The sequence below is a fragment of the Dendrobates tinctorius genome, unplaced genomic scaffold, assembly GCF_039654945.1.
Source record: "Dendrobates tinctorius isolate UK_male_01 unplaced genomic scaffold, ASM3965494v1 ptg000028l, whole genome shotgun sequence".
NCBI classification, from domain to species: Eukaryota; Metazoa; Chordata; class Amphibia; order Anura; family Dendrobatidae; genus Dendrobates; species Dendrobates tinctorius.
This window is the reverse complement of record NW_027361696.1, coordinates 16370938-16392787: the sequence shown is the minus strand read 5'-3', so window position 1 is coordinate 16392787 and position 21850 is coordinate 16370938. Positions and strand designations below refer to the sequence as shown.

Genomic DNA, 21850 nt, shown 5'->3' with positions numbered 1-21850 from the left:
AGTACCTAATCTGTGGCCTCATACCAAGAGGCTTACGGATACAAGTGTTCCCATCCTTTAATATCAATGACAGTGAGTTTGTCAACCAGTGGGAGGATGCTGCTTCCACATGTTCAAGGAAATATATGAAATTACTGTCTAAATATAATGAAAAACAACTAAATGAATTAGATGTAGAAATTGGATCTATACAGGATGAGGTGAATAAAAACCTTACTGGTGAGATGGCAGCCAAGGTGAAAGTGGAGGTGGAGACATTTTTAAAAAAATGTGAAACGGAGGTTGTTCAGAGAAAAACTAAAAAATATCAGCGTGATCTTACTGATCGACAACAGGATCGGATTTATAAATGGCGTTATCGCCAAATGAATGGTAATAATAATAAAAATCCCATAAGAGGAAGGTCCACCTCACTTTCATCGGTATCATCACTGGAAGAACCCATGAATACTTCAGATGGTGTACGGCCTTTGTGGGACAGGAGGGATCATGTGAGAGATAGACGTTGGAAGAATGGAAAAACCAACAAAAGAAAAATGGCTAATTCACCAAAGAGTGATAAAAAAGCTCGAACAAACACACTAGAGGTAATTAACCTCTCCTCACATGTGCTCTCTGATTTTCACAAAAGTGTATTACAACTTGGTTTATCGTTCTCTCCAGTAAATAATTTTGATTACTTTACAGCGGTAAAGGATCTCCAACTGTTTTCCCGAAAGATCATCCTTAGAAAATTACATTCACGCCCTCTGTCAGACCAAAATTTATCGGTCTCAGAAGCTGAGGCAATACGTACTCTAGAAGAATTGGAGAATGAGTCTCATGGAGATTCGGTAAGTGGATCTTTACCTCCTATTGCAGCCAGATGTACCACGTTTCCCCCTTTCTCACTTTGTCCCCAGGTCGAGATATTTACAAGGTTGGTGACTGAAGATCTTAAGACCATCACCAATTATAAAAAAAGCGATAATTTGACCCCACAACAAAGAGTGGCTTTATGTGAAATTGGAAGTTGGGATGACATTGTTATTAAATCGGCTGACAAGGGGGGAAACGTGGTTCTCTGGCCTGTAGATAAATATGAAAAAGAGGCCTTCAGACAATTGAGAAATAAAGAAAATTATTCTCAGTTGCCAAACAGTCCTCTTAAGATCTTTCAGAATGAATTACATAATATTCTTGAAATGGCATATGAAAGAGGTATTATAACTAAAAAAGTCTTGCAGGGCCTTTTGGTTCATACTCCGGTGATTCCCACTTTTTATCTTCTCCCCAAGGTCCATAAGGATCCTGTGCTTCCTCCTGGACGTCCCATTGTGTCTGGCATGGGGGGGCTATGCGACCCAGCCTGCAAATTCATTGAATACTATCTACATCCGCAGGTTGAGACGCTGCCCTCCTATGTCAGAGACACTAATGATGTCCTCAGGAGATTGGATGGCCTGTTTGTGGATGCGGATATGATTTTGGTTACAGCAGATGTCGAATCGCTTTACACCAGTATTCGACACGTGGATGGATTGAGGGCTTCCAGATTCTTCCTGGAAACAAGTAATTTAGATCCGGACATGCGTGAGTTGGTCTTGGAGCTGTTGGAGTTCATTCTTACCCACAACTTCTTTACCTTTAAGGACAGATATTTTCTACAGAGACAGGGCACCGCGATGGGGGCGGCTTGTGCGCCATCCTATGCTAATCTCTTCTTGGGTTATTGGGAGAGGGAGATTTTCTCGGATGGCGCGCTGGCCGCTGTCCAGATTGCGGGATGGTTCAGATACATTGATGACGTTCTATTTATCTGGCAAGGCCCTGTCTCTGAGTTACATGACTTTGTGGGGGTTCTGAACCAGAACAGCTTCAATATCCATCTCACGTATGCTTTTCACCATCATCAAATTACATTTCTTGATGTTATGTTAAAAGTACAGGATGATGGTTTAATTCACACCGATCTATATAGAAAGGAGACTTCTGTGAATGCCCTTCTGCATGCATCCTCGTCACATCCGCATTCCACGATCAGGTCTATTCCAGTTGGACAATTTTTGCGTGCCAGGAGGATTTGCTCAACTGATGCCTTATTTGAGGCTCAGGCGGTGGACCTTGGGGAAAGATTTGCCCAAAGAGGCTACAGTGGTAAAAGCATTAGGAGAGGTTACTGGCGGGCCAAAAGATCTTCTAGGGTTGATCTCTTGGGAAACAGGTGGAAAAAATCCAAACCTAAAATGGATGGAGAAGTAAGATTTATTTCAACATACAATCATAAATGGGACCTGATGAGATCTATCTTGAACCGACATTGGGCGGTTCTGAGAACTGACCCAATTTTACGTGAGTGCCTTTCTGAACGCCCCCTTATGACTGCGCGGAGGTGTAATACCCTCAAGAACATGCTAGTGAGGAGTCATTATACCACCAAAAGTATAGATTTCTTTCAGGCTGGCACACCCAGGAATGGATTTTTTCCATGTGGTGTGTGCCTAGCATGTAGGAATCTTCGGAGAGCATTATCGTTCACTTCATCGGATGGCCGTCGTGAATTCAAAATTAGAGGTTACATCACGTGTAGTACCACATATGTGGTCTATTATGCAGTTTGCCCGTGTGGGCTAATATATGTTGGATTAACTACACGTGAACTACGTGTTCGCATAAGAGAACATGTGAGAGATATAATGGCGGCACGTGAAGTGGAGGATATTAATGCTCTCAAACCTATTCCGAGACACTTTCGGTTGAAACATAAATGTGATCCGAGTGGACTCCAAGCTTGGGGTATTGACAGGATCCGTGCGGGAATAAGGGGGGGTGACACCAAACGTGTCTTAGCTCAAAGGGAATGCCGGTGGATCACAGTTCTTGATACCATCACACCGGCTGGACTCAATGAGCAGTTGAGTTTTAGCTCATATCTGTAATTTTTGTGTTGTGATATGGTTTTGTTTTTATTATATATGTTTGTATGTTCACTGTATTGGTTTGTTTCCCTTTAGTCATCTTTAATGGAACACCGTAATTTCTAGGACGTTTAGTGGGGAAGATCTGGAGGGACCTTTGGTGTTATATCCTGGCTCAAGAACATCATATCAAGTTAGGCTTATGGGACTATTTTTATTTAACAAGAAAAAGAAGAAAAAAGATGAATAATAAAAAGAAAAGAAGATAAATACTTTTATTCACGTTGGTGCATCATTTTATATATGTCACATGTATTATGTGTGCACTTTTTTTGAAGCATTTCACATGCACCATCTCTCCTTTATATATAAAAGGAATACATAGTTGATAGTATAATCACATTTATGTGTGCACCTTTTTTGAAGCATTTCACATGCACCATCTCTCCTTTATATATAAAAGGAATACATAGTTGATGGTATAATCACATTAATGTCTATTGTAAGGGATTATATATTTTATATATATTTTATATATTTTTTATTTTCACTATTATTAATGATATAGTTGTTATTAGCTAGTATTCATTAATCTTTTGGATTCGTTCATATATATATCCACTTTGTGCAATCTGTTATATTTAGGACCCATTTCCCTTTCTTGGATGTATTACCTAGATTGTTGGCTCCAGTGCGCATGTCTGCGGTGTGTGCCCATGGAGCATTGCTGAGGCGCATCAGTGGCGTCTGCGGGTCAGTGACGTCACAGTGACGTCGTCTGAGACGCGACGCCGCGCTGTCGCCGGTGGTGATGCAGCTTCCGGGGCAGGACACCGGACACACGCGCCGCTTGATTGGAGCACCTGGTAACAGGATATATAACTCGGCCCCTTACACAACACAGTACGGCACCTTGAAAAAGAGGCGAAACGCGCGTCGGTGGCGGCGCTGCTTGTGGTCCTTGGCAGAGTTCAATATGGGTAAGCACTATGGCTTGGGATAGTGATTTTTTCAGGATGCGCACCTGTTAGGATCTCTCTTACCTTTATATCCCTCAAGTATGGCCCATATTTGTTACAGGCACTAAGCACTTTATTTTGTCAATTCTTAGGACTAACAAGCAGCAGATACTTATCTGATCCTTTATATATCTTTTGTCATTTATGTAACTGTTAGTACTACATGTTTAATAAACTTTGCTTATTATTTTTAAGTGATTGGACTTGTACTCCCCTTTTTTTCTCTGTTTAATACTTTCTCCAGTCTGGTAACACCATGGCGTATAATGCCGCAGGCAGCCGCTGTGCAGCGAGTCCAGGGGCCCGACAAGCCGGACAGAAGTATTGTGGCGCCGCGCCTCTCACAATGAACGTCTTACTCGCTGGTGGATGTGAAGCAGAAGCTCCTCACATTTCCTTTTGATTAATGAATGCACCAAAATTAACTTGTAAACAAAACACAAGAGGAAATTGTGCGATTTTCTCCAGGCGTCACTTCAGAAGATGCAGAATAAGCAAAACCCGGGGAAACATTCACTGCTGCCGCACCAAATGCTTTATACAGCCGTCATTAAGCTTCCAGCCCCCAGGCCGAAAACTAAAGTATACAAGCACTGTTCTAGAGAAATGGAGTGTCCATACAAGAGGGTTAAGTAGGGGGCACTCCCAATATTATCACTGGGGAGAGGTCACCTGTACATTAGAGACTGCGCCATACAGTACCGCCTGCTGCAGACAGTGAGCGGACGATTCCTCCTACTGGTGCTGGTTCAGCCAATCACATGACAAGTAAGTGACCCCCTGTCCATGTGAGACGCTGCACATGAACAGCAAAGGTTGCTGAATATTGGCCAAACATATGTGCATGTACCGATACGCATGCATGCTTGGTCGACAGTTATTCCTCCCGACCCCAATACTCATGCACTTTCTGCTTCTCTGAGTGTACATGTATGTTCAGTGTGGCGTGGAGAATAGGCGACTGTCAGTCCATTCTGTTCTCTTCCACCAGAGCCTTCTGTCTTCTTTCACCAAAGCCTTCTGTCTTCTTTCACCAAAGCCTTCCGTCCACCTCTTCCAGAGCCTTCCATCCTCTTCCACCAGAACCTCTCGTCCACCTCCTCCAGAACCTCTCATCCGCCTTCTCCAGAGCCCTCCATCAACTCTCCTCTTCGTTCACATTAACTAGAGAGTTCTGTCCACCTCCTCCAGAGCAGTCTGTCCTATACCACCAAAGCCTATCATCTACCTCCTCCAGAGCCTTTTGACCTCTTCTACCAGAGCCTTACATCTGTCTCCTCCAAACCCTCTTGTCCACGTCCTCCAGAGCCTTCTGTTCTCATCCTCCAGAGCCTTCTGTACTCGTCCTCCAGAGTCTTCTGTACTCGTCCTCCAGAGCCTTTTGTTCTCGTCCGCCATAGCCTTCTGTCCATGTCTTCCAGAGCCTTCTACTCCGGTACTCCAGATCCTTCTGTCCATGTCCTCCAGAGCCTTTTGTTCTCATCTTCCAGAATCTTTTGTCCTCTTCTACCACAGAGCCTTACGTCTGCCTCCAGAGCCTTCTGTCCACATCCTCCAGAGCCGCCATCTGTCTACATCCACTGGGAATGTGTGAAAGGATTGGACATACTCAATTTCAATATGTTCTATCCTTCACTCACACACCTCAGATATCTACAGTAAGAGAGTCTGGACATTTCCATGCACATTAGTCGCCCCATCCTGAGAAATGAGTGGGGCTGGCTGACATTCACCCACTGAGCATGATCACCCTAAAAGCATGTTCCTCCCAGTCAGGCATTTCTGCAAGGTGAATTGAGCGGATAAGAATCTCTCCGGACTCCATAAACAGCAGCTCATAACGATATAGAGGAATCCCGACAGGACACTGTATGAGGCTGTACGTTCTCTTCAGTAGGACATGGTGACGGGTCCCTCATATGATTGAGGACATTACTACATTACTCGATGACATCTACAGCTCTCCAGTCACAGCATGCATTGCACACTTCAGACTGCTTTGTCATGCTGAGACGTGTAGTTTGTAGGGCACCATGAATGTATGGAGCCATTATATCATTGAGGTTTTTGCATTTGCATCATTTCTGCGCCATTTGAGCCACATTTCCCCTTTTTTTCAGCTGCTCGGACGTATAGATCAGAGTACAGTTAGAACATGGCTGACACCCCGCCAGGGTTAGTTTTCTTGATTTCATGCAGAGGCCCTCGGCCAGGGAGCTGGGCCCAAGGACAGTTTATTTTTGGCGGCCACGTGCGGCTTTGCTGCTGGCATCCCATAGTCTCTCTCTACTACATGATGAGTCATTATTCATTTCCTTTTTAAATAATTGTATTCCGGTTTATCAGCTGCGGTGATTTATGCTTTTCTTGGAGTTTGCCAAAGGTTTATTAAATGTTCTAGTGTCTCGTCTCCTGCAGAGCCTCTTGCAGCACACAGCGCGCTCCATGTCGTCCTCTGGAGCACTTTCTCCCGCGCTGACATTTATCTTTATCAGGCATCAGATCGAGATTTGCAGCCCTGCGTCGTTTGCATTTACTTAGCTTTCGAGCAGGAATTAATTCCCTGCTCAGAGACAACGGAGAGAGGCCCTAAAAATTGTCACTATAAATAAATCACAGACAAGGTGGGAAGAGAAGACGCCGAGATCACAGCGGACTGAGAATGAAGGTTATTAAAGCTTCCTGACAGCTAAGGTTGTAATGGTTATGCTCTATGGTGCGATGCTCTGCCGGAGCCAAACATGGCTGCACCACAACCAAGAGGTGCCCTTGTGGGAGCGTCCACTACATATGTATTAAGGGGCTGGAAACACAAGGCCATTCCTCAAATATTGACCACAGACCCATGAATAGTGACTTCAATAGCCATCACGACCAGTGATAAGCCAACAACTCACTTGGGCAGCAGGGTGGCTCAGTGGTAAGCAGCATGGTAGCTCAGTGGCTAGCACTGTACTGTATATAGAGCAGCACAGTGGCTGAGTGGCTAGCACTGTACTGTATATAGGGCAGCACGGTGGCTCAGTAATTAGCACTGTACTATATACAGTTGTGTGAGAAAGTGTTCACCCCCTTCCCAATTTCCTTTTCATTTGCATGTTTGTCACACTTGTTTCCGATCACCAAAAAATGTTAAGATTAGACAAAGATATCACAAGTAATCACAAAATGCAGTTTATAAACAAAGGTCTTTTTTATTAAGGCTATGTGCACACGTTGAGGATTTTTAGCGTTTTTGCCGCTTTTTTCCACTGCGAAAAAAACTGCGTAAACGCTAAAAATCCGCAAGCCATTGTATTCAATAGCATTCCGTACATGCTGTGCTAATGCTGCGTATTTTTCCACGGCAGAATCGCTTCACGGAAAAATACGCAGCATGGTCTTTCTTTTAGCGGAATCTTGGGGATTCCGCACACATAGGAACGCATTGATCCGCTTACTTTCCGCATGTGGCTATGCCCACCATGAGCAAAGTAAGCGGAAAATGTGCGGATGGTACCCAGGGTCTGGAGGAGGAGATTCCTCCAGGCCCTGGGTACCATGTCCCTGTTAAAAAAAGAAATAAAATAAAAAATTGTGATATACTCACCTTTCGGCGTCCCCTGCAGCCTTCCCGCCTGTCAGCCACGCTCCCGGCATCTTCTGGTCCCAGTGATGCCTTGAGACAATGACCTGTGATGACCACTACGTCATCTGGGGTCATTGTCGCAAGGCATCACTGGGAACGGGACTCGCCGGGAGCATCGCTGAGGCCTGGGAGCGCTGCGGTGGACGCCGGAAGGTGAGAATATCAAGAATTTTTTTTTTTTTTTTTTTTTTATTATTTTTAACATTATATCTTTACTACTGATGCCGCATAGGCGGCCTTAATAATAAAAAGTTGCTCACACTTGTCAAACACTATGACGAGTGTGACCAACCTGTCAATCAGTTCTCCAAGCTATGCTACAGATCGCTTGGAAACCTTTGCTAGCATTCTTGCAAGCTAATTACGCTTGCAAAACGTTAGTTTTTCGTGGGAATTCCGCATGCGGATTTCTCGCGTATTTCCCGTGGCAGGGAGTTGCGGAATTGCCGCGGAAAATACCACGAAAAATCCGCATGTGAGCACATAGCCTCAGGGTAATAGAAATCCAAACCTACAGGGGCCTGTGTGACAAAGTAGTTGGGCCACCCTTAGCAGCAACAACTGCAATAAAGCATTTGTGATAACTGTTACCGAGTCTTTTACAATGCTCTGGTGGAATTTTGGGCACTCATTTTTGCAGAATTGTTGTAAATCAGCTACACTGGAGGGTTTTCAAGCATGAACCGCTTTTGTAAGGTCATTACAGCATCTCAATCTTATTATGGTAAGGATTTTGTCTAGGTCACTCCAAAGTCTTAATTTTGCTTTTCTTAAGCCATTCAGAGGTGGACTTGCTGGTGTGTTTTGGATCATTGTCCTGCTGCATAACCCAAGTGTGCTTCATCTTGAGGTCACAAACAGATGGCCGGACATTATCCTTCAGTATTTTTAGTAGACATGGTTTCATTTACCACAGCAAGTCTTCAAGGTCCTGAAGCAGCAAAATAGCCCCAGACCATCACACTACCACCACCATATTTTACTGTTGGTATGATGCTCCTTGTCTGACATGCTGTGCTACTTCTACGCCAGATGTAATGGGACATACATGTTCTAAAAAGTTAAACTTTTGTCTTATCATTCCTCAGAGTATTCTCTCAAAAGTCTTGTGGATCATCAAAAAGTTTTCTGGAAAAATTGAGACAAGCCTTTATGTTCTTATTGCTCAGCAGTGGTTTTCGTCTTGGAACTCTGTCATGCAGACCATTTTTGCCCAGTCTCTATTTTATGGTGGAGTCATGAACACTGACCTTAACTGAGGGAAGTGAGGCCTGCAGTTATTTGGGTCGCTTCTTTTGTGACCTCTTGCATGAGTATTTGCAGTGCTCTTGGGGAATTTTGTCCATCCGGCCACACCTGGGAATGTTCACCACTGTTTCATGTTTTTGCCATTTATGGATAATGGCTCTCACTGTAGTTCGCTGGACACCCAAAGAATTACGAATCGCTTTATAACCTTTTCCAGACTGATCTCAATTACTTGGTTTCTCATTTGTTCCAGAATTTCTTTGGATCGCGGCACAATGTCTAGCTTTTGAGGCTCTTTTGGTCTACTTCACTTTGTCAGGCAGGTACTATATAAGTGATTTCTTAATTGAGAATAGGTGTGGCAATAATCAGACCTGGGTGTTGCTAGGGAATGTGAATGTGGCTTTCTAAAGATGTAATAAACTACAGTTAATTTATGTTTTAAGGGGGGAGGGTAAATCACTATTTCTCAAAGGGTGTCATGATATCACAGCCCCTTCTCCAAAGACTTATGGGAAATTTAAATTGTGAGTCCCAATGAAGACAACGATGATAGTGTATGTAAATCGTTTTGGAATATGATGGCGCTCTATAAGCAAAGCATAATAATAACTTGCCCTGATGCCACTTATCTTATAGTTTTCCACCAGGAGCGTTCAGTGATCCCATATACAGAGAGTCACGCTCGCGCCTTGGCTGAATGGCGCGAGCCGGGGGGTTGTGGCCCCACTGTGCCACAAACGAGACTACCCTGGAAGGGGCGTAACTACGGCAGCTTCCTTGATCTTCACTGGAGCCTCTGATGGTGAGGTCAGGCTTGTGCGGCAGGTAGCTGCCGGGTGCCACTCCAGGGTGGTGTCTGGCTGTGGCTGCTGATCCCACTCGGGAACAGGACACCTTGACAGAGGCTATCGACAGGCAGGCAGGTAGACACGACAGGCACGGCTGAGACACAGGGCAGGCGGGCACGGCTTGGAGACACAGGGCAGGCGGGCACGGCTTGGAGACACAGGACAGGCGGGCACGGCTTGGAGACACAGGACAGGCGGGCACGGCTTGGAGACACAGGACAGGCGGGCACGGCTTGGAGACACAGGACAGGCGGGCACGGCTTGGAGACACAGGACAGGCGGGCGTGGTATGAGAAGGAGCAGGTAGGGACCTGTTCACACAGCAGGTGTAGGCAGGAGGGAGTGGTGTATGCTGGAACAGGATCTGGACCTGTTCACACAGGAGGTACAGGTATGGATATAGACAGGAAGGAATGGAATATGAAGGAACAGGTTTGGGCCTGTTCACACAGGAGGTGTAGGCAGGAGGGAGTGGTGTATGCTGGAACAGGATCTGGACCTGTTCACACAGGAGGTACAGGTATGGATATAGGCAGGAATGAATGGAATATGAAGGAACAGGTTTGGGCCTGTTCACACAGGAGGGAGTGGTGTATGCTGGAACAGGATCTCGACCTGTTCACACAGGAGGTACAGGTATGGATATAGGCAGGAAGGAATGGAATATGACGGAACAGGTTTGGGCCTGTTCACACAGGAGGTGCAGGTAGGCAGAGCCGCAGGAGTGCGGAGCAGGCAGAGCCGCAGGAGTGCGGAGCAGGCAGAGCCGCAGGAGTGCGGAGCAGGCAGAGCCGCAGGAGTGCGGAGCAGGCAGAGCCGCAGGAGTGCTGAGCAGGCAGAGCCGCAGGAGTGCTGAGCAGGCAGAGCCGCAGGAGTGCAGAGCAGGCAGAGCGGCTAGGGAGCCGTGCAGACAGAGCTGCGAGAGTGCAGATGCACAGATAAAGAGGACACAAGGAAAGACACGGCAGGGAAGGAACCACAAACAAGGAGACTGACAGACAGAGGTAAGACTGAGTTCAGACAGAGGCACAGGGACAAAGACACAAGGACCAGGATATTCTGCCTCCTGGCAGGCAGACAGAGTACGGACAAGGTACAAGGAACAAGACTCAAGGGCCAGGATATTCAGCCTCCTGGCAGGCAGACAGGGTACAAGGCAAGACTAGAGTAATCCTCCAGAGAAGGAGACACTCAGAACAGGGCCTGGCTTCCTCAGCAGCGAGATACTGAGTATAGACATTGCACATGCAATGTTTCAGTGGGAGTGGCGAAACTAAATAGTCAAGGGCTCCAGGTGATTGGTCAGGGACAGATTACCCAGGTGCACCCAGACTGCATAAGAACCAGAGAGTTCAAGCGCCGCCCCCCTATACACACAGTCAGGAAACATGGAGAGCAAGCAGGAAAACAAGAGGCATAGCACATGGAGCTCAGGGCTGGCAACAGACAGATTTCACAGCATGGCTTGAAGGAGAAAATAAGTTGGTGTGTGGGGGATGGGAGGCCATGCAGTGATGCCAGCAGGGTTGTTACAGTACCCCCCCCCTTTACGGCCCATCTTCCTCAAGCCTGCCAGAATGATCAAAAGAAGGAGTACGGGGCCACACACAGTCCAGGCTGACAGGGCATCCTTCTGGTAAGATGAAGTAGGTGTGCTATCCGGAATCACCGATTGCCAAGTTTCTTGGTGCCCGATGGAGTCAGCTTCCAACACAGAGGGTATAAGGACTTGGATTTCTTCCTCCTGATTGGCAGAAAGCAGGGACCTGGAAGCCTCAGATTTGACCCCTACATCAGCCGGCCAGCTGGAAACAGAAGAGACCTTTACTGAGTCCAACTTCAGCCCGATATCCCAAGAAAATTGGACCTCGTCCTCCAGATGGGCAAAAAATGGAGATACATAGGCTACTGTTCCCACCTCTTCATCCACTTTCCACATGGAAGTTGGAGGCATACATACGGGGAGCCACTTCCGCCTGTTACCCGGAAAAAACTGGGCCACTTCTTTCAAGTTGGTGAATGAGTAATGCTTAATCTTGGGACCTTCACCCACTGGCCATAGAGGAGCTGAGGGCACCCACTCAGGATCCATCTTCTGCCTATTATCCTGGGGAAGACAATCAAGCGACAGGGATGTTCCTGGGGACTGGTCACTGGAGGTGTGCGGAGAGGGCGCCACTGCTTTCTTTTCTTCAGTGACGTCAGTACACCATGGCTTAATAGCCAGCAGATCAGGTGGAGAAGGTGACGATACAGAAGAATGACATTGCATAAATGGAACTAGACACCTCTGTTGGCTAGGCAGTTCCAAATGCAGCACCACACTGGGTCTTTGGACCGGAAGGGGTAGTAGAGTACCCGGCTCCGAACGACCGGTGGGCAAACTGGACAGCAGGTGGAAAACAAATGTCTTCGTGTATAATGCTCCGATTAGGAGTTTCAGTTGACCCCTCAGTACTGGACTGTTCACAAGTAGAGCTCGGCCATCACCAAACACCCTCAAAGGATTCTGGAACTGTGGAGCAGGAACCACGCACAGACTCCGTCTGGCTTGCGGCTTACATACATCTGCAGGGCCGAAACTCCCACAAGGCACCGGAACAGTCACAGATTTCAGTGGAGAGGAGGTACTCTCACCAAGGGCAGTCTCTCCTACTGACCCAAGGTTCTGGAGCTTTGATTTCACAGGGCAGAGACCGTCAGGATGTTCCTTCTCAGGATTGGACTCTGGCGACAACCTAGCCAGCCCCTTTTTCTTAGATCTCTTGGATCTTGCACGGGGGGCTGTCTTGGCGGGTTGTGGAACCGGTGGGTCAGGGACGGTCATAGACGGAAGAGATGAATTAGCCTCGGGTTCTCTTCGTCTGGTCCGTTTCTGGAAGCTTGGGGGGGGAAGACTCTTCAGGAGACACTGTATTTGGCTTGTCAAAGGCTTTGCAGAAGGCCACCAGGAAGGCCGGTAAGCTCAAGGTGATGGGATCCCCCGCTTCCCAAAGGGGGTTAAGCCACTGCAATGCATCTCCTGTTAGGTAGGACATAAGTAATCCTACCTTTATCCGATCGCTGGCAAAGTAGGGAGCATGCCATTGGAAATAGCGTAGGCACTGCTCCATAAAGGCAAGACACTGCTTAGGGTCCCCATCATATCTTGGAGGGTCCGAGGGAGGTTCAACTTTAGGTATGCCAGCCTCTAGTTGAGCAAACAGTCTATTGGAGACCACAATGGTGGGTGGAGCAGTGAAGGATTGGGCTTCAGACCGGGTAAATTTATTTGGTTGCCCATACTGGCAAAAAGGCTCATCTTGTTCGGAGAGCGAAAGGACATGGGACTCAGCGGGGACCATGGCCTGTGCAAACAGTCACGCTCGCTCCTTGGCTGAATGGCGCGAGCCAGGGGGTTGTGGCCCCACTGTGCCACAAACCAGACTACCCTGGAAGGGGCGTAACTACGGCAGCTTCCTTGGTCTTCACTGGAGCCTCTGATGGTGAGGTCAGGCTTGTGCGGCAGGTAGCTGCCGGGTGCCACTCCAGGGTGGTGTCTGGCTGTGGCTGCTGATCCCACTCGGGAACAGGACACCTTGACAGAGGCTATCGACAGGCAGGCAGGTAGACACGACAGGCACGGCTGAGACACAGGGCAGGCGGGCACGGCTTGGAGACACAGGACAGGCGGGCACGGCTTGGAGACACAGGACAGGCGGGCACGGCTTGGAGACACAGGACAGGCGGGCACGGCTTGGAGACACAGGACAGGCGGGCACGGCTTGGAGACACAGGACAGGCGGGCACGGCTTGGAGACACAGGACAGGCGGGCACGGCTTGGAGACACAGGACAGGCGGGCACGGCTTGGAGACACAGGACAGGCGGGCGTGGTATGAGAAGGAGCAGGTAGGGACCTGTTCACACAGCAGGTGTAGGCAGGAGGGAGTGGTGTATGCTGGAACAGGATCTGGACCTGTTCACACAGGAGGTACAGGTATGGATATAGACAGGAAGGAATGGAATATGAACAGGTTTGGGCCTGTTCACACAGGAGGTGTAAGGCAGGAGGGAGTGGTGTATGCTGGAACAGGATCTGGACCTGTTCACACAGGAGGTACAGGTATGGATATAGGCAGGAAGGAATGGAATATGAAGGAACAGGTTTGGGCCTGTTCACACAGGAGGGAGTGGTGTATGCTGGAACAGGATCTGGACCTGTTCACACTGGAGGTACAGGTATGGATATAGGCAGGAAGGAATGGAATATGACGGAACAGGTTTGGGCCTGTTCACACAGGAGGTGCAGGTAGGCAGAGCCGCAGGAGTGCGGAGCAGGCAGAGCCGCAGGAGTGCGGAGCAGGCAGAGCCGCAGGAGTGCGGAGCAGGCAGAGCGGCTAGGGAGTCGTGCAGACAGAGCTGCGAGAGTGCAGATGCACAGATAAAGAGGACACAAGGAAAGACACGGCAGGGAAGGAACCACAAACAAGGAGACTGACAGACAGAGGTAAGACTGAGTTCAGACAGAGGCACAGGGACAAAGACACAAGGACCAAGATATTCTGCCTCCTGGCAGGCAGACAGAGTACAGACAAGGTACAAGGAACAAGACTCAAGGGCCAGGATATTCAGCCTCCTGGCAGGCAGACAGGGTACAAGGCAAGACTAGAGTAATCCTCCAGAGAAGGAGACACACAGAACAGGGCCTGGCTTCCTCAGCAGCGAGATACTAACTGAGTATAGACATTGCACAGGCAATGTTTCAGTGGGAGTGGCGAAACTAAATAGTCAAGGGCTCCAGGTGATTGGTCAGGGACAGATTACCCAGGTGCACCCAGACTGCATAAGAACCAGCGAGTTCAGGCGCCGCCCCCCTATACACACAGTCAGGAAACATGGAGAGCAAGCAGGAAAACAAGAGGCATAGCACATGGAGCTCAGGGCTGGCAACAGACAGATTTCACAGCATGGCTTGAAGGAGAAAGTAAGTTGGTGTGCGGGGGATGGGAGGCCATGCAGTGATGCCAGCAGGGTTGTTACACAGAGCCCCTAGAGATGAACAGATCACTGCACACAACCCTAGTCCATGGTCCAGGTCAGCGCTCTCTGGCCAGGGGCAGGGGCTAAACGATCTGCTCATCTCTAATTGTGCACGACTTATAAACTTTGCTTTCAGTCTGGATTTGTAAGTCGTTGACCCCCTGATATACTGGGGGACTCAAGAAGCTCGCCCCACTCCAGACCTTCAGTTAGTTTGGGGGTGTTTGTGACCAGACTCTTTGCTTTAGTAGAAAAAGGAATTTCCATTTTTATGTAAAAAAAAAGGTTATTATTTTATGATTTTTAGACTTTTACTTGCATTGATACTTTTTATCACTCTGGAGTGTTGGCTGGTTGTCCAGACTGGATACAATGAAACAAACCTCAGAGTTTATTTAATCAGCAAGGTTTGCCGCCTTCTCACACGTCTGTCCGATCCTGCTAGACTGTTATAGACCAGAGGGATTGAAGTTTTTGTTGCGCTTCAGCTTCCGTATTTTTCTGTGATGTGACCCAATTAGCTGCTAATTGTTAATTACGCTACAGAAATAAATCCAAGGTCAGAGACAGCGGCGCCAGGAATGGGACTGTGAAGATAACAAGGGTGTACTACAGTCGCTGCTTTCAGTTCATACAAATTTTGAGATTAACGACTCGCCCTTCTCCATATTGGGCCAGTCAAAGTCAGTGACTACTACTCCATTATTAACACAAAACATCCGACATCTCACCCTACAGTCAGAAGCACAAGGGCAACTACAAAAAACGCACATTAGCGACAGTCCATGAACACCATGTGATGAATCAAACCACAGCAACAAAACCTCAGAGGAACCTTCACTTGCTAATCTGACACATCCCAGGAGACATAGTGAAATCTCAGGGGAGCCTCCACCTGCTAATCTGGCACATACCAGGAGGTATGACGAAACCGCAGAGGAGCCTCCACCTGCTAATGTGACACATCCCAAGAAGTATGATGAAACCTCAGAGGAGCCTCCACCTGCTATTCTGACGCCATCATCCTATAGATTACCATAAAGTCCACATCTCTCCTAGGACTCCCTCATCAGACAAGAGCGATGTAGGAAAGAAGAAAATAATGGAAAGCTCCTATATAGTATTGACTGTTGGTGGTTGTCACTCATCATCTTGACACTGGAATAGAAAACCAAGAAATTACCGAACATGATGAGCACAATCCCAGAAAATTCCAGTAATGGGGCCAAGCCCGGGAAGAGTCCGGTTACGGGGCCAAGCCCGGGAAGAGTCCGGTTACGGGGCCAAGCCCGGGAAGAGTCCGGTTACGGGGCCAAGCCCGGGAAGAGTCCGGTTACGGGGCCAAGCCCGGGAAGAGTCCGGTTACGGGGCCAAGCCCGGGAAGAGTCCGGTTACGGGGCCAAGCCCGGGAAGAGTCCGGTTACGGGGCCAAGCCCGGAAAGAGTCCGGTTACGGGGCCAAGCCCGGAAAGAGTCCGGTTACGGGGCCAAGCCCGGAAAGAGTCCGGTTACGGGGCCAAGCCCGGAAAGAGTCCGGTTACGGGGCCAAGCCCGGAAAGAGTCCGGTTACGGGGCCAAGCCCGGAAAGAGTCCGGTTACGGGGCCAAGCCCAGGAAGAGTATGGTTACGGGGCCAAGCCCGGGAAGAGTCCGGTTACGGGGCCAAGCCCAGGAAGAGTACGGTTACGGGGACAATCCCAGGAAAATTCAGTAACGGCGCTAACACCCTCTCCTCTTGTGCACCGATAGGATAGTAGCGGCTGTATTTCTACTTTGGTGGGACTCGGTCGACTCCATTGACCGACTGGTGCTGAGAGGAGAGGATGGGACCAATAATTGCAGCTGAGGAAGGCTTACTGAGCCACAATTTGCGCCATATTCTTCACGGATCCGTTTCCATCAAGACATCATGACGCATTGGCCTCAGGTGGATGGACATTGGAACATCCAGATAGGTCAGAGGATGTAGGTCTCATGCCATGCCACTGTCTGTCCATCATCAGTGCACGTCATACGAGCACCGCCGCACCGTTCCTATCCGGTCATTGACTTATGCAGCAGGGTAATATGTCGGCTTAACAAGTAATGAAGCTGGAAAGGTTACCGTGTCATGATGGAGACTCTCCTCACCCCGCAAATCTCAGCGAGCTTTATTAAATATGCGCGGTATATGGATGTAATGTGAACGGCGATGACATGATGACGAGCCATTACCACGGCATACACGGCTGAATCTCTACTTTTCATTACACGAAACTTTGATATTACCAGAGAATACTTGTCTTATAAATATTCAGTGCTGTTATACTTGTCAGAACGCAAAAAAAGATCCACATAAAAGGAAAATAACCGGAGGAGGAAGTATAAAATCCAAATATAGCTCAAGGTGCACAAACCACCAAAATCTACCAAGTATGAGGCATCATATCCCCAAAGATGGAGGGTGAGAGGGTTCACTAATGACCCACTAAAGACTGTCAAGACCAAAGGGGTCAGCAATGAAAATGGCCGTCATCTCCCATGGCGCATCTTCTCCAACTCCAATTTGTTTGTTTCATTAAATATTGTGTATGATTCCAGGCTACAGAATGAGTTACCTGAGAATCTGTCAGTGAGCTTGACAGGACAGGAGAGTTTGTGACTTGGATAGCTTTCATTTTCTCACCTCCTCTAAACTTATTCAAGACCACAGAAAAGTTAAGCTTAACTTTCATGAGGTCTCTGATAATAAATTAGCATAGAGGAGTTTAGAAAAAGCAGAAGCAGCTCACTGCTGGATCCTCAGTTAACTCAATCACTTTCTAGCAATGAAATGTTGCACATTTTTATTGAAACATAATTGCAAAATTTCTTTTTTTTTTTAGACCCAAATATTTGGATTTAAGTAAAAAAAAAAATATATAAAAATAGGGCCCCGCAACCTGTCGTGCGGTTATATTCACTCGTCTTTCACCGCCCACAGCCATTTTTTCCCCATTAGCAAATATTTGATTATTCAGTCAATTTTCCAGAAAGTGAGGACATCAAAGCCACGACGACCCACTTAATTGCAGGAGTAACTGCTACCCCCCCCCGCCCAAAGCCCACCTTGAGCTTCAATTAACAGCAGAAAAGGACGTGCTGGTGTCTTCATACCGGCAATTTCACCGCCGTGTGACTTCAATAAAGTTCAAACACGGTTGGCAAAAAGACAACTTTGTAATGAGCTTTAAAAAAAAAAAAATGAAGAAAACACAGATCAAGGAGATGGAAAATCTGTGAAGGAAAAAGTGCATCTGAATCTCTCCCGGAGGAGGGAAGGCGGCTATAAATACCGGCCGGGACGCCATATTTATTTACAACGCCGGTTCCTTCATGAAAGGGGAGGCCGGAGCGCAGAACAATGTGTAGCCATGACGGGCCCAATAAAACAAGTGCCGTCCGTCCACAGGCCTCACGCCATGTAATGGAGCGCCATAACTCAGCGCCATGTGGCGGCTTTCATTATATCACAAATCACGGCGCATAATCGTCGGATAGGCTGGAGAACTGAATTTAGGATGTCATCTGCCATGTAATGATAAAGCCAAAGGCCGTGAATTATGGCTCCCAATTATGGCATAGGAGCACTTCATTACCGAGCGGTTCCTCCCACGAGCCGGCCGCTCGCCACCCAAACGCCGGGCACATCTGCTTCTACAAAAGCGAAAGACAAATTCCCATCACGCCATGAAGAATAAGGTGGGGACAGGATGAGTCACCGCGCCATAATCGCTCATTTCTATACTTTCACACCAATTACCGTGATATATGATGTTACTTAAAAGCTGCAATGGAAGCGTTCCAGCCACATTTAGATAATGAGCGGAGCGGGCGGCTTTTAACCCCGTCCTCGCCAAGCCAGCCAGTCCGTCGCGGGGTGAAGGCGCCCACAGCGGCAAGTCGAGGCCGCACCCGAGAGGTTAAGTCCCGCGGCATAATGGATTCAGAATGAAGTTTGCTCCTTTCTTTCGCTGCATAGTGTCAGGTGCACTTTTCTTTTTGGCCTTTTCCAATTGAATTGCGCTCCGCAGAAGAAGCACTTATGTAAAATCCTTTTATGGATTCCTTTCTAAACGATGACCTTTTGCAATTTCCCAAACTGCTTTATCAGATTTGTTTACAGTCGCTGGCACAAAGCGACAGAATCTCTGCACGGCTCGCCATCCCAACATTAATTTACATGGTAAAGGGGTTCGGAGAAACGGGGTCAGTGGGTGCTCTCGTCCGCTGGCCCGGCTGCTTTAGCAAGACTGCATGGACCAGGGCTCATACCACGGGACACCCGCTCTATCTCCCGGAGGGCAATACACTGCACACACCACGCAGGGTTAGGGTAAAACAGTGTGCCAATACTTTATTGATCCACAACACCCAATAGCAAACAGAAGAATCCCAGCAACTACCCTAAGATGGTGCAAATTACAGGGTCTGACCCTTCCCTTCCGCTGACTCGCCAGGATAATGGTAGATGTTATGTCTGAGCTCCCAGGGTCGCTACTGCACCTGTGATACGCACACAGAGGGGAGGCAACGACAAGCACAGGGAGATACGCACACAGAGGGGAGGCAACGACAAGCACAGGGAGATACGCACACAGAGGGGAGGCAACGACAAGCACAGGGAGATACGCACACAGAGGGGAGGCAACGACAAGCACAGGGAGATGCGCACACAGAGGGGAGGCAACGACAAGCACAGGGAGATGCGCACACAGAGGGGAGGCAACGACAAGCACAGGGAGATGCGCACACAGAGGGGAGGCAACGACAAGCACAGGGAGATGCGCACACAGAGGGGAGGCAACGACAAGCACAGGGAGATGCGCACACAGAGGGGAGGCAACGACAAGCACAGGGAGATGCGCACACAGAGGGGAGGCAACGACAAGCACAGGGAGATACGCACACAGAGGGGAGGCAACGACAAGCACAGGGAAATACGCACACAGAGGGGAGGCAACGACAAGCACAGGGAAATACGCACACAGAGGGGAGGCAACGACAAGCACAGGGAGATGCGCACACAGAGGGGAGGCAACGACAAGCACAGGGAGATGCGCACACAGAGGGGAGGCAACGACAAGCACAGGGAGATGCGCACACAGAGGGGAGGCAACGACAAGCACAGGGAGATACGCACACAGAGGGGAGGCAACGACAAGCACAGGGAAATACGCACACAGAGGGGAGGCAACGACAAGCACAGGGAAATACGCACACAGAGGGGAGGCAACGACAAGCACAGGGAGATACGCACACAGAGGGGAGGCAACGACAAGCACAGGGAAATACGCACACAGAGGGGAGGCAATGACAAGCACAGGGAGATAACCAGTCCTGTGTTCTTTCAGCTGAGTCCCAAGTACCCTGAGCTAAGATCCTGAAGAGTGACACCCACCAGAAGAAAAGAACTCTCTTTTATACCCGTGATCTATTTTTAGATTTACCCAGTACCCTTCAGTCCACCCTCACAGCCTTTTCCCTCTTTACTTTCAAAGTCAATACACTGGTTCCAGATTACAATACACAATTAGCATAGCAACACACATCCAGAAACAAAGAGAAACACACAATATGTACAAGTCACTATTATAGCCTAAGGGTACCGTTACACTAAGCGATGCACCAGCGATCCCGACAACGATATCGATCGCTGGTGCATCGCTAAGTGGTCGCTAGTGAGCTGCCGCACAGGCAGATCTCACCAGCGACGTAGCAGGGGTCGGGGGTCGCTACTTACCTGTCAGACGAGGCGATCCTGACGTCCTCCCGCCCGTGTCCACGCGTCGCTAGTCGGCGCCACAGGAAGCCCAGCAGGAAGCGCCCGACAAGAAATGGTCCAGGACCTTTTCGCGCGATCAGCGATAACCAGCGCGGGAGCCGGTCGCAGGTATCAGACATAGTGATATTGCTGCTGCGTCACAAAACCAGTGACGTTTCAGCGATATTGCTAGCGATCTCGCTGTGTGTAACGGGGGCTTGACACAGTATGTTAAATGGTATGCAAGACTGTCTTCTTGACCCACCAGAAATAAACGCTTAAATCCACAAGCCAATATACAGATAAAAAAGTCAATTCTTCTTGGTTTGCAAACACATAAGGCCCCGTTACACATGACACTGTCCCAGCGATCCCACCAACGATTCGACATGGATGGGATCGCTGGGACATCGTTAGACAGCCCCTCCAGCGATCAGGACCAGCAAGCAAGCTGGTTTCTAATGTAAACATCGTGTAGCCAGGAGCCGCGGCTCCTGGCTACCCGATGTTTACATTAGGCCTGTTTCACACTTCCGTTTTTGACCATCAGTCAAAATCCGCCGTTTTGCAAAAAAAAAACGGGTCCGACATTTTTTTTGGCGGATCCGTTTTTTTCCCCATTGATTTGAATTACCGGTGGATCCTGACGGATGGCCATCCGTTGGATCCGTTTTTTTGCGTATCCGTCAATTTTTTTGTGTCCGCCAACATGCCTGGATGGACCATGCAACTTTTTTTTGCTGCAGGATCCGCATTTTATAGTGCGCATGCCCGGAGGAATGAAGTCAGCCGGAAATTTAACCCTGAAATCATTTCTGGCGAACAGAAAAAATTCTCTCTCTCTCGTTCCTTTAAAATTGTTCATTCATCAGATCCGTAAAAAAAAACGGTCCGGTAGCATCCGTTCACATCAGTTAGCAATGGATCCGCTTTCCGCCATTTTGGCGGATTTTAACTGACACAAAAACACTGAAGTGTGAAACAGGCCTTAGAAACCAGCGTCGCTGATCGCTGGTCTCTCGCTGCCACATGCAGCGATGCGTGCTGGCCAGCGGGAGACCAGTGATCAAAAAATGGCCCAGGATGATCGAGCACAATTAGCGATACCCGGCAGGGGGGCCGGTCGCTGATCCCCGTCACAAAATCAGCTATCTCGCTAGAGAGATCGCTGTGTGTGACGGGGCCTATAGTCGTCTGGGTAAATAAGATATACACTGGTTTCTTCACAGGGGTTTTAAATGGAAGCCCCCAAATAAATACCCCAACCCTCAACCGTGCACCAGCAGCAGGATGTACCTATTTTCCTTGTGGCTGTGCTGGAATATATTCCAATGTTGTGTGATTTTTGATACTTCCGTCAAGAGCTCACCGGCCATTTTTTACCTAATGAAGTGAGTTTGCAACTT

General features: G+C 48.4%; 2 protein-coding genes across 5 annotated transcripts in view; both read right to left on the bottom strand.

The window, feature by feature from the left end:
* Positions 1 to 21850, bottom strand: part of IGSF21 (immunoglobin superfamily member 21) — a 549248-nt gene that overhangs the window by 23853 nt on the left and 503545 nt on the right. The gene's annotated exons all lie outside the window — the stretch shown is intronic.
* On the bottom strand, positions 17938 to 21102 carry LOC141085666 (uncharacterized). Its single transcript, XM_073571245.1, has 2 exons — positions 21079 to 21102; positions 17938 to 20098 (listed from the first exon to the last, which is right to left on the bottom strand). The coding sequence occupies exons 1-2, from the start codon at positions 21100 to 21102 to the stop codon at positions 19178 to 19180; spliced, it is 945 nt and encodes a 314-aa protein (XP_073427346.1). The 3' UTR covers positions 17938 to 19177.